Consider the following 13,124-nt stretch of genomic DNA (forward strand, 5'->3'; position numbering starts at 1 on the left):
GAGTAAAAAGGATGAAAGTTGAACTTGTTGGTAATTGTGATGTTTGTTTTAATGTTCAACTGTCCTTCAAACGACAAGACTCGCTACTTATAATGATTCCAGATCTTTGAATTCATTGTCTGGAGAATGAATGTTCTTGTAATTGACAACTAGTAAGCAGCTATCTGATTGGCTCGGTTGCCATCATCGGTGCAAATGCGCGGGATTCCGCGCATTTCCGGAGGGTTTGTCATCTCCTTGGTCTCCTCTCAGCACAAGTGATTGACTGTATGATGACAAACTTCGGCCCATCAACACCATGGCGTCCAATATGGAAATCCGCGCATCTCCGAATAACGAGCCCATTCGACCATCAATAAGTCGTCGCTCAGTACGTACAGTGAACCAAGAGTCTCGATAGTCATGGAGTCTTAACTAATCCGCTTATCAGTGCGATCAATGCCGAGCGAGAAAAGTAACTGATTACCTCGTAACGACCAAAATATTAATAACTCATATTGACATTTCCTCTTCCCATTAGATCGGTTGCGATAGGGGAACTCCGTGCTCCAATTGCTCCACTGCTCGTATCGACTGCACTCACAGCAAGATCGCGACCAGGACATCGGCCGCTCGTCAAAGAGTTTCGGTTTCAGAACAATAGTGACTATCTCCATGTCTTCCTGTGGTATCCCCGATTAATACTTATTAAATAGCGAACAAAAGATTGATGATATTTCTCGCGACGTCAATGACATCAAGTCGCTGTTGGCAAGCCTTGATTTTGGCAAGACCACATCATCACGTTCATCAACACAGACACAGCATCAAACCACACCGAGGCCAGAGAATCGGGGAGCAGCGGAAGAGCCTTTGAAGAATCGAGACGTATCTCAAAGTTCTCCACATCCTCATTGGGACCATTCATCACATGTCATCAATTTTATTAAATCCGTCGTTCAGCGAGGCACCTCGGGTTATACAAGTCCAGAGTGGAGAGATACCGTCTCTTCGCTCGAGGGTCTCGTCAATGTCTTGGACGATTCTCATCCAGCACTGAGTCTTCCTTCCCAGGAGCATATAAGTAGCAGTCGGGCAGAAACTGTCCCAGCACCTCCCTTGGAAGCTATTCTGGAGATTCTACGCTGGGCGAAGGGTACGTAGCCGTTAGTATTTGCTAGTTATATACTAACCATCTCACAGCTCATGCCACAGACTTTCGAATCTCTTGGGTCTGTAGGTTTCTCCCCTTGATCACCTATCAAGAAATATGTACCAAAGTGTATTTTGGCGTTGGCGAACCCACATGTGCGGAAGTGATTATTGCCAATAGCTTTCTTGCATATGTCTTTGCCGAGTATGCCGTCATTTACGGAGACTCAAAGCAAAGGGAATATTGCCAATTTCACCGATCGAGTCTTAGCAGTGCTCTTCTAAGGCTCCCACTACTGTTACCAGCCTCCATGGAACTCGTCGCTGCGATGACTCTCGGGGTAAGCCGCTATCGTACATTATTGCAGAGCGAAGCTGATACATAAAAGTCGTTACACATGGTTGAAGAGGGCAGAGTGTCACATGCCTGGACTTTAATCTCAAACGCGATGACTCTGTGTCAGACATTGGGTTACCATCGACTTGATGGATACTCAGGCGGTGATAAAGAGATACAGACGCAGCTGTTTTGGGCTGTGTATAGCTACGAAAACGGCCTATCTTTACGGTTGGGTCGTTACTCTGGCATCAGAGATTCTGACATTACCTTGATCATTGAGCCGTGCCATCACAGAGCTATACGATTTGGACGGATACAGGGGAGAATTTACAGTCATTTGTATAGCCCAGAAGCCCTTGCTTCCACGGATGATGTACGTGGAGAGGCTGCCGGTATCCTCGCACAAGAAATTCAGTCGATCATAGACGAGACTCAGGCGGACATTTCGGTAAGAATAGCTCTGGTCGCAATTAGAACTGTCTAATGGAAATCTTCTAGGCAGCGTTGTGTCGAAGCTCAATGGTTAAGGAGGATCCTGCAAGGGTCATTTACTTGCATTGTGACCTAGTCTGCCAGTCCTCCATGATGTCCATGGTTCTCAGAGCGATACCTGCTTCACGAAATACAGACCCTATTGACAGCTGTGTCACTGTGGCGCGTAATACCTTGGACTTGCACGGGCAATGCATGAAGCTTGTTGATGGATGCAGAGATCCTCTGTTGATGAAGAGATATATCAGCTGGTCAGTCAAGGTGGAGGGTATCGTAAACTTACATGAACTAACCGTCTTCTAAAGGGCCGTTCTTCATACACCTTTTTTCCCTTTCAGCATTGTTTTTGAGCATGCTGTGCGTCACTCGATTACACATGATCTTGACCGTCTTGATCGATTCGCTGCGTCATTCAAGTCTGACAATATCAGTGGTGAGGCAACGACCCACCCACATCGTCTATACGAGCTCCTTAGTCAGGCTGCTCGTCTCTCTGTTCAGTTGCGTTCAACACCACGACACGATGACTCGATGTTACCAACTTCGAGTGACTCTGCGATGGCCGAGCCTGGTGTCGCAGATACCCTGAACGATACGAGCGTTGATGATATGATGCTCCCCAGTGGACAAGATGCAACGTTTAATGTCGGTGACTGGTTCTACAGTAATCAGCAGTTTTTGCGGCTACTTCATGAGGACATAGCATATTGAAGGAGCTCCAATATTACTTTCAAGTTCAGAAAAGATTGTTCTTGTAGTTAAATATCGTTGTGCTGACATGAGCGAAATTACATGTCGGTTAATCACATGCAAATGTGATCGGTGATGAGGCTGGCAAAACCATGTCATGCTTATTCACGAGACCATTCCCGATTCATGTGCCATGCCGAATGCCGGCCATTCCGAAATTCCAACCATGGTGTACTATTTTGACATCAGATCATCACTAGGGCCGGTAAATCTTTCGACCCATGCATGAGCCGAGGTCCTGAGCTGTACTCCTTCCAGACCTTGCCAGCAGAATCTGCATTAAAGAGCCACATGTCCTTATCATAGATAGTCATGTCGTGTCATGGCTTCTTGTGAAATCTTTAATCGTAGACAATCCCTGTTTAATCTTGTCCGTAACACTGACATTCGTGGAATCATGTTTTCAGTAATTAAAGTCCCCATACCCGACACTGCACTCATTCTTTCAATAGCGCGATGGCAACATCATTTGCTCTGTTCGATATAAGGTTCTGTTTCGTGACCTACGTTTCGCATTGGACTTGAGTTACTGACGTACTCGATAGACTGGAACAGGACGTGCTTGTTTTCTACGGAAATCAATACGAATCTTCCGATCAAATTCTACGAGGGGTTGTAGTTCTTTGCCTGCGGTCTCCTCTCAAGATTGAAGAGATCAGAGTACGTCTAGATGGGAACGTCCGCCACGGGTAAGTTCACAAAGATGTGAAAGTCATATCTTCCTGGGCGGCAACGTAGTTCTGTGCTGACAGGGCGGCAAGGTGGTTAGCAGATCCTGGCGTGGCTCATAATACCAACATCTTCAAGCACAAATGGCCCCCACTGGTAGGAGCCAGTGGTAAAAGTCTTACCTTACCTGCTGGTAATTACGAATGGCCGTTTGAACTTTTGATGCCAGGCGACACCTCAGAGAGCCTCGATGGTCTCCCAGATGCGTCTATCACTTATGCCCTCAGAGCCACTATCAACAGGGGAAAGCTCGTCCGACACACGTCCTGTTGCAAGAAACTAAGGATCATTCGTACCTTGGCCCCGACTGCCCTCGAGTTTATGCACAATGCGAGTGTTGAACAGACTTGGGTCAACAAGATAGACTATTTGGTATCTTTACCAAGTAAAGCTGTCGCATTCGGTAGCTCTGTGGTTTTGGAAATACGGATTACTCCTCTGGTCAAAGGCATCGAACTGGGGCGAATCGGGGTCAAGTTGTTGGAGTTTCACGAATTCAGTATGCACAGCAGGCACTACATCTATACGCGAGAACACAAGAGCCAGCGCGAGATTTCTCACTGGGATTTTGAAGTTTCCAGAGAACATCACTGGCAAGACATCATTGAAGAAACGAACCAAGAAGGTTGGGTCATCAAACAAACATTAAGTTTACCTAAAGCTATTACCGAATGTTCCCAGGATATAGATGCGCAAGGAATCAAGATTTGGCACAAACTCAAGATTCACATTCCCATTCGTAACCAGGATGGGCATATTTCACACGTAAGTCTCTTTCACACACGAATCCTGACAGAAACGTTGACTCTTAAGCTTGACATGGGAATCCCTATAAGCATATGCATGTCACCATTCGTTTCTCTCGATGAGCAGGGCAATGTGGAAGGCCGTTCCACTAGCATACTGGCCCAAACAGACTCGACGGTTGGTCCACCTTTGTATGGAGAGCATGTTCTTGATCAGCTTTGTGGTACACTTCAAGATTGGCAGACACCTGGACACAGTCTGCAACCAGTGTCCCCAGAAGCGGATGTCGCTCAAACCACGGCCAGACTTTCTTCCAATAGTGCTAGGAATGAGGAGCACAGCCAAACAAACTCATCATCACGAAGTTCATCCGATGTTACTACCACCGATTCAGACGAGTTTCCAGAGCTAAGTAGGTTACCAACATATCGTACAGCTCTTGGGGCTCCTTTACGGTGGCACAATCAACCTCCTGGCTACCAGGCTACGAACGAGAGGGAGGGTTAATGTTCCATTTCACTTACTTGGAATACAAAGAATAAACTAGTTTAATTTTTTTGTTTCCTGTTTATAAGAAAAGATTGGATTCAAGCAGACTCTATAGAAGCTGATGCAGTTGTATTTCGTTTGCTTTCAAGCATTTATATATTGCCAAGTGTCGAACCACAGACCAGGCTTCCACTTCCAGTCTATCCCCCCATATTAACTAAATTGTTCCTCTCGCAAGGACGATTCACATGCTCCGAAAAACGACAAAGATTGCGAGTAGCGCAATAGTGTTCTGAACTTTCAACCAATAAGAACTCGCCTCGATGGCTCAGTGGTAGAGCGTGTCACTAGTAATGACAAGGTCCACGGTTCGATCCCGTGTCGAGGCAAGATATCTAGGAACAATAACTTATGCTCTTTTATTTTTGCAGTCCATGGGTCCAGTTAAAAAACACTCACAATTATGCATGCTCCGGAACTGGTGAGTCCTACTTATTGTTTTCTTTTAATTGTTTCTATTATCAGCTATGCTATAGTTTCTTTAAGTCTTGAATACTTGGCTCGAGTTGCTTATAGACAGTAACAGCTACTGCAACGATAGACTTCTTCGCGGCGCCAAGAGCAAAAAAGGCAGCTTCCATAGTAATATTGGAAGTAAAACATCAGTCTCGGGCAGTAGTCCTGCCACATGGGATGATGCAGACTTTCAGCTCCAGTAGTTTTACCGCAATCAATACAGTTGAAGACAGAAACAAGCATTTGACACATTGTGTCTAAATCGTCAAGGTTTCCAGTCTTTCAAGGGGGCAGTTTTTTTATAGCAGAAGAAGAGTGTCGTTTATGTTGATTGTATATCGCAGTTGAATTCTAGGGTTGTTGGAGAAAAAATTGGGATTCGGGGATGAGTTGGGATAATTTATAGGAAGTCATCCTTTTGATTGTGAATCTCTATCCATTCTAATGCTCTGACTTTCTGTCCTCCTTCAGCTGTGAGGTGTCTATGCTCTCGTGGTTATCCAGTGTTTATATATTTCATATTTCAATGCCTTGCTGACAATGTGTTCGTACTTTGAGGTTGTAAAGTGTACTTCCATCGCGGCATCAGTGGTGTTATTCAGAGCTTGGGTCATTGTCCGACCGCTTGCTGCTGGTAGCTGTCCATTGTCGCATTTTGGTGCTACTCAGTGTAACACCCCAGCGACAGTTTGGCCCTGATTCTGTTCCTGTTCTGTATATCTTTATCACATTTACTACCCAGTAGCATCCTCTCAATTTGAGAAATATGCGTAAGTTCATTCGTGATTGACATGTTGACTGGTTTGACGGCGCTCAACAAATGACACTTCTGGTAGCCACAGGATATTCCTTACGCCAGCCTTGGCTGTTTTGTTTGGTCGTCATCCAAACACACACGAGACACCCAGCCATTTGATATGACGCTATTGCTGTAATGAGACAAGAGTGACCTGAAAGTCGCGTCGCGATGACCGTGTACGGCCGTGTACGCGACGAAAGGGCTAAACCTAATTCGTCACTATGAGTCGGACTAATATTGCCCCGACTTTAGGCTCATGGAGAAGTATGTGAATCCTGCATGCACTGTTTGGTGTGATGGTAAACTGAGATTTTTTAAGAAAATAGCAATGTTTTGTCACACAACCTCGGATCGCTTAAAATAAAAGCACTATTTCCAATGGAACCAATTTTCCGATAACCTTTATATACATGGAATCTCTACTGTGCATATAATGTCTCTTGCTCAAGCTTAATTATATTTCACATGCGGCCATTGTAGGGTAGGGAAAGCAACACGTTCTGGAACAAGGTAATCTAACAACAGACTAAAAACATGTCCCCTCAGAGAGCAGCATTAGGGTCCACACGAACAAAACAGGAGCCAACTCCAGGAATTTTACCCCAAGTCTCATGAGGTTCCCTAATGTTCTCCAAGTCCCAAGTCTTCTTAATTGGCACCTGGAATTTGCCATCAACGAGCATAGACATGACTGAATGCAAATCCTCCATGTATGTTGAACGGTCGCGGTCGATATAGTAGAATGAAGTGCTCCTTCTGGTAACGAGACACCCATTTTTGGCCAATAGCTTAACCTGCGATGAGAACTGCGACCGTGGTTTGGCGTCGTCGCCCTGAATAATGTTCATGTTTCCGCCAAACCCAACGAGTCGGCTGGGTTCATTCCTAATGAGAATGTCCCAGGAGTCATTGTAGTTCTCAAAGCCTATTGGGTCGTAGACGACGTGTGCACCACCGCGCTGCTTCATTTCAGCCTTCCAATTCTTATCCGCGTAGGTAAATGGTGTCACTCCAAGCTCTCGCAGCGACGCGTGGTTGCGCTCTGACGCTGTGCCATAAACTTCAGCGCCCTCAAGTAAGCACATGGTCATGGTGGCATAACCAACAGCCCCACTGATGGAGTGGATGAAGACGCGTTGACCCTTCCTGACCAGATCAGTGGCGCGATGAACCAGACCATAAGCAGTGTTCCAGTCGAGAATGACACCGAGGGCTTGACGCATATCGACATGATCAGGAATAGAGATCAAGTACTTTTCAGCGACGTTGATCTTTTGGGCTTCGGCATCGTACATGGTGAGAGCCCCGACGAGTTGGCCGGGGTAGAATTTGGACGATTTGGGGCCATTGGCGCTGACACGACCAACGAAGCAGTAGCCAGGTGTTAATGGTGCGTCTCTTTGCATGGGGTATGTGCCAATCCGCATCTGGATGTCGGCGCCGGAAAAGCCAGAGTAAATGACATCGCATTGGACTTCGTGCTTGGCAGGAGGAGATATTTGAGCTGTGACGACGCTTACGTTGGAAGGGCCGCCAAAGGCAGAGTAGACGACTTTGCGAATGGTATGAGTGGTCATCTTGTTGACTGCTTGGGGTGAATGCGTGTATGTGTATGTGTGTGTATGTTTGAGTATGGCAAGCAAGAAATGTAGTTCAAATGGATGTATTTGTGAGCTATTACTTTAATGATGATAATGATTCTCGTTTTAAAGTGACATCGATCTCATTTATTTATATCGAATATGTTTTCAACTGAATGATGCCTTTGTCTCTCATCTTTCTCATCCCCATCCTCATCGTCAACTCGAATGCTCGCTCTTTTCTCGTGCGCAGTTAAGCCAATCAACATGCCGATAGTGTACTCCACTGTCTCGCCCTTCGCTCCTCGTCGCGCGACGAAGACTGCAATCTGCCCCATAAATGCGCGTAAAACGAGTGGCCTACACTACACCCATGTCTGCTTACTGTACATACCTAGTCTAGATATTGCCAACGGAGAGCCATGACTCGGATTAGCTGTCTCTGCTTGACTCTCTGACTCGTAAACTCCAACTTGGTCATCTCATCGAGCTTTAACGAAAGAAATTTCCAATTTGATGATAGTGAGAAGATTCCCATTTACCAACTTTGACTTGAAAGTCCGCGACAAGAGCAGTGCTGTCGCTTGAACTACATCAAAGATAAGCGTCAAAGAAAGAGCTGTTGAGTAGCTAGCACAGTTCAGATAGTGAGTTGAACTTTGAAAGGCCATAGAGAGAGCAGAGACGGGTTTTATAATCGGAAAAGCTGTAGAAAACATTCGCGGCGTAGAAAACGTCGAGAAAGACAAGGACAACTAGCAACAATCCAAGATGATACTGTCATTTTCTTTAAGAAGCAGTGTCCTAAAGAGTCAGTGACACGCCCCAGACGCGAACACCATCAAAATCAAGACTGGCCAGTCGCAGTACGCCCTTTGAACGATCCTCCCATACCACCATGCCGTATCCCCTTTTACTTGTAATCTTGCCTTTGTCATCTCTCCATTCATGCGTTTCTGGTCCGTCATCTGTACCACCCCTAGGGAACCTCCACTTGACCTCCTGTTGGATATCATAAAGCTCAATACTTCCATCACCATAGGTCCAAACTGCAAGTTTGTTTCCATTATCAATAAACTGCACTTCCCCCACTCCCAGAAAGCGCGTCATCATTTTGCGATATTCTTCTTCCCTTGTACAGGCATCTGTTGACAGAACTCTTTTCTGTAGCAGCTTCTTCTCCATCACATCGAGTAAAAGTAACTCACCCAATCTCTCCCCCCCCAACGGCAAGCCACTGGCTGTTTGGATGCCAACTGATAGTTCGTCTCCAGCCGCCACCATGTTGTCCTTCGTACATCCAGTGAAGCTCACCCGAGGGCAGGGAGAAGACTCTCACGTTACCTTTTCCGTCCGTTGCCATGAAATAGTTCATATTCGGAGAAAATTCGCCTGTCCAGTTCTGGGTTTCAGTCATGAAGCAGTACTTCTGGTTGCCTGTGAGAGCGTCCCAGATACGAATAGAGCAGTCCCACGAGATAGAAGCGAAGAGTGTTTCATCAGAGCTCCACCCCATCCACATGATTGCGTCGGTATGACCTTCAAGAGTGAATTCCTTCTCAAAAGTGTCAGTGGAAACGATATGGATATGCCAGGGAACATTCGAGTTTGCTCGAGGTGATTTTCCAGGCAGGTAAACCATCCATTTGCCGGATGGGCTGAAAATTCTAGACTGGAAGTGCTCTTGTAGTCGGCCATCGATTGTGGCATGACGCACCGCCGTGCTCTTGGCAGCGACACGATCGACAACGGGCTGGAAGCCAGTCTTTAGGTCTTGGATTTTGTCTTGGTCCAGGTTGATTCCCATCTTAGTCAGACCTTCAGCCGCGGCTGCTGCTGCAGCGTGAATAGCATCCCCATACGAATCATCTGCATGGGGGCGTTTTCTGCATTCTTCCTCTATGTTCCAGAAGATGATCATGGGCGGAGATAAAAGCTCTTTGTCGTGTATTTCCTCGGTTTCACCCGATACCAGTACGTTAGAATCGTCCGGTCTGAAAGCGACGGCATTGACCTGCGAGGTATGTCCTTTGAGGACGATAACAGTCTCCCAAGTTCCAGTGTCGAGAACATGAATGTTGTCCTTGACCCCCAGAGCTAGTCTCTTACCATCAATACTGATACAGCCAAGATGTGCCGTCCCATTAAAGGTAATCTTTTGAACTTCTTTTCCCCACTGCAAGTGGCCATTATCAGCGTATGGGTAAGGCTGATCGGTGGAGGTAACAAAGTCTTTTGTTATACCATAGCGCCAATCTGCGTCGAATTCGTTGCTACTATACGATGGCATTCTGGTTTGACGTGCAATATATATGTATTTGTGTTTTTGTTTATTTGAAACTTTGCATTACTGAACGACAAAACTGACATGATTATATGCAACTCCGCGCAGTTGCTGCCTGGCGTCACATGATCCAAACTTGTACTCCAAATTCTTATTCTAAAACGAGAAGGAAGAATTATAAAGAAGAAAATATATAAATAAATAATATGTATCTCTACCACATTTAATCAACGGAAACACTTTATTCTTAAAGAAGTGGCCCACTTCAACTAAGACGTTTTAATACCGGGCTGTCCACAGCACAAGCCAGGAATAGAAAGATGGTAATAGAAAGAAAGTCAAAAAGATAACACAAAATAGTAGCGTCTTTACGTATAAGGTCAGAAGAGCAAAAAAGAGGTTCTGGCAAAACATACAACAGCGGGGATTCGCTGGTCGTCACCGACCCAACTACTAATCCGCCCCTTACCAGCTTGACTATGGGAGAGCGGACGGGATCCCGTATTTTCTGGTAGGTATGGTCGTATGTGCTTGGATAAGTCTTTTCGTTAGTATAAATTGGCTGCATTACTATCAGTGACAACAAGCGACATGTCTTCTCTGTAGATGATAACAGGCGGCGGGGCGGGGCTTGATCTTCAACCTTTCAGGTTGGGACCTCAGGATGTGAAGAAGAGCGAAAAGTGTCAATACACTCCTTTGAAGTCGAGTTATTGGTGCCATCTTTCGTGCAATGCCCCATATAGAGTAGCAGTCTGCTATCGCCAACTGTTAGTCAGCCACACAAACCTGACTCGTCTGCGATGCATCGTGTCTGTTGATTGACACACGTGTACTGAGCTCGTCGATTTTAGCTCTCGGGTCAATCTATATTAGACTACCGCCTATCATCAACTTCATAAAGATTGTCACATTTAGTATTCGCACTTAAAGTTCGTGGTTCATCTTGTCGTTTGGATTGGTTAATGAATAGCCTCAAGGTGGAGCCACGTGCGTTTTAGAATCGTTGTAATACGGCCGACAAGGAACTAACGTTTGTTGAGGCCCAGGCTAGAACTCTCTCCGCATGATCAAACCGGCACTTGAAAATCATTTTCGCATTTCCTTCGTATCTTTTATACCCGGGAATGTGCCTTAGTTTCTTACGTCCTTGTGGTCCGCATCTTCTTGCGCTTGAATATAACAGACAATGCATATCGCCGGCTACTTGTGTAGCCCAACACACAAGGATGATGTTGAATATCGACCACTTCGCCCAAGAGGCTCTTCAGACGAAAATGACGCACCATCACACGCTGCTTGCGCCATCAGTAGCAGCAAATCCCGGGCCTGGCGACTCTGTACGAGATGGGCCAAACCATTGGTTGCGGTTGGTACCGCAACGCTTCTTGTCCTGTCAGTAGTCAAGCCGTCAGGCTATCAAGTGAAAGGCTGACCCTGTCACAGAACCTCTTTCTTCTTATTCACATTCTTTGTCGAGCGATACGCCATATACAACTTCGAGGTTTCGGGCTTTGCCTTTGCAGATCCCGCTGAGCATTACGGCGACGCATCAGAAAGTGCTAGGCGATGGGTCGAGGATCTATCACCTCGGGTCACGCCTGTTATGGTGCATTCTCACAACGACTACTTGAGACCGAGGCCTCTGTTCTCAGCTCTGTCTGTTGGTTGTGCTAGCGTAGAGGCAGACATCTGGTTGAGCAGCAACGGCAGAGATCTACTGGTCGGCCATCACTGGTGGAATCTTAGACCAGAGAAAACACTCCAATCGCTATATATTACTCCTCTACTACAAATCTTGGATGCACTCAACTCGCCACACCATGCCGACAACCATACGGAAACGGAAACGGATAGTACCGCTGGTGTCTTTGTAACAGAGCCAAAAAAGACGCTGATCTTGTTTATTGATGTCAAAGACGACGCTGCAAAGACATGGCCAATATTGTTGAAGCATCTGGAGCCTCTACGAGAAAGAGGCTATCTGTCATATCATCAAAAGCTCTCTTCAACATCAACAAACCAATCATTTCATTCCGGGCCACTGACTGTTGTGGGAACGGGAAATATTGTCAAGCGGCGAGACGTCAACATCGGTGCAGACTTGGGTAAATATCAGAAATACCATGATGTATTTCTTGATGCATCCCTGGACCTGCTTTCCAATCCTGGGTTTTGTCAGAGAATGGACAGCCAATGCGAGCTGCAAGAAAACGAGTTTTACACGGCTTCAGTGTCTATCTGGAGAGCTCTTGGGATTGTCATCCCATACGTCAGCCAGGCGCAAAGAAGTATACTCAAAAATCAGATCAAACTTGCGAAAGATCTCAAACTGAAGTCAAGGTACTGGGAGTTGCCAGTATGGCCAACGTCACAGAGGAATTATTTCTGGAGGACACTTGCGCACGAAGGCGTTGACTTGCTAAATGCCGATGATATAGTCAGCGCTGCTACAAAACGCTGGCATTCTGACTATACAATAGAAGGTGCGTGGATACTTGGCATAGCTTCGTGCCTCTCCAGCTTTCTATTCACCGTGATCTGGTTTGGTAGGAGAATGATGAGAAGAGCCATGTCTGTTTAGAATCATGATACCTGCTACAATAGATACCCATTCAAAGTTCATTGTCACTCCAATCACAAGTCTTAATTACGAGACAACCATCAGCAAAAGGTAGGCAAATGAGTCGTCAATCAGTCAAATGCACTGACGGCCTTGTTGTTTTGTTGATACCGCATATTTGTGTGATGCGATATCCCTGCAGTCTATCGAACGATCAGCGTTTGGATATTCTCAACTGCTGGCTCCCAGCGACCACACTTGATGAAAAGGAAGGATGTATTTTTCCCATGTGGCTGGTGAGAGGTTTCGCCATTGTCAGAGGACACTGGGGAATGATTCTCATATGAGACGGTGAAGCACAATTTGGCGGTGATGGTGTCACACGGCGTCGCAATGGTGTCTGATGTTGATACTAACTAAACAGCTAGCTGCACTTGTGAAGAAGCTATCCGGCTGCGACAGCTATTATCAATCTGAACTCCACCAAGAACCGACCTAAAAGCTGCGGTGTACGCGTCTCGGCGGGTTGCCGAACTAACCGCACTAAATCTTGGCACCAAGGCCACCAGAGAGTCAGCGCCAACGACAACAAGTAAGCGCTGTAGGTATTTGTTGTAGCGGTTACATGCAGAACCATTCGCAGCCTATAACGGCCGTGTCGTTCAGTCATTCGATATGAGGACATCTAAGTGATTGTGAGTTGT

At 46.1% G+C, this 13,124-nt stretch overlaps 5 protein-coding genes across 5 annotated transcripts; 3 read left to right on the top strand and 2 right to left on the bottom strand.

The window, feature by feature from the left end:
* Window positions 1–298: 298 nt before the first annotated feature.
* Window positions 299–2,674, top strand: FSST1_008106 (uncharacterized protein; the record flags this gene model as incomplete). Its single annotated transcript, XM_083224955.1, has 8 exons — window positions 299–370; window positions 431–454; window positions 521–642; window positions 696–1,135; window positions 1,183–1,472; window positions 1,521–1,919; window positions 1,970–2,214; window positions 2,269–2,674. The coding sequence occupies 8 exons, from the start codon at window positions 299–301 to the stop codon at window positions 2,672–2,674; spliced, it is 1,998 nt and encodes a 665-aa protein (XP_083084067.1).
* A 495-nt stretch (window positions 2,675–3,169) lies between these two features.
* On the top strand, window positions 3,170–4,696 carry FSST1_008107 (arrestin family protein; the record flags this gene model as incomplete). The annotated part of the gene is made up of 4 exons (XM_083224956.1): window positions 3,170–3,201; window positions 3,259–3,402; window positions 3,475–4,207; window positions 4,256–4,696. The coding sequence occupies 4 exons, from the start codon at window positions 3,170–3,172 to the stop codon at window positions 4,694–4,696; spliced, it is 1,350 nt and encodes a 449-aa protein (XP_083084068.1).
* Window positions 4,697–6,535: 1,839 nt separating this feature from the next.
* On the bottom strand, window positions 6,536–7,570 carry FSST1_008108 (uncharacterized protein; the record flags this gene model as incomplete). The annotated part of the gene is made up of 1 exon (XM_083224957.1): window positions 6,536–7,570. The coding sequence occupies one exon, from the start codon at window positions 7,568–7,570 to the stop codon at window positions 6,536–6,538; it is 1,035 nt and encodes a 344-aa protein (XP_083084069.1).
* Window positions 7,571–8,377: 807 nt separating this feature from the next.
* FSST1_008109 (WD40-repeat-containing domain protein) lies at window positions 8,378–9,863 on the bottom strand (the record flags this gene model as incomplete). The annotated part of the gene is made up of 2 exons (XM_083224958.1): window positions 8,378–8,732; window positions 8,782–9,863. 2 exons carry the CDS (start codon window positions 9,861–9,863, stop codon window positions 8,378–8,380), a joined length of 1,437 nt encoding a protein of 478 aa, XP_083084070.1.
* A 1,183-nt stretch (window positions 9,864–11,046) lies between these two features.
* Window positions 11,047–12,441, top strand: FSST1_008110 (uncharacterized protein; the record flags this gene model as incomplete). The annotated part of the gene is made up of 2 exons (XM_083224959.1): window positions 11,047–11,252; window positions 11,304–12,441. The coding sequence occupies 2 exons, from the start codon at window positions 11,047–11,049 to the stop codon at window positions 12,439–12,441; spliced, it is 1,344 nt and encodes a 447-aa protein (XP_083084071.1).
* Between the last annotated feature and the right edge of the window lie 683 nt (window positions 12,442–13,124).

Source organism: Fusarium sambucinum, chromosome II, assembly GCF_050947815.1.
Source record: "Fusarium sambucinum isolate potato_lamoka chromosome II, whole genome shotgun sequence".
In the NCBI taxonomy this organism is placed as follows: Eukaryota; Fungi; Ascomycota; class Sordariomycetes; order Hypocreales; family Nectriaceae; genus Fusarium; species Fusarium sambucinum.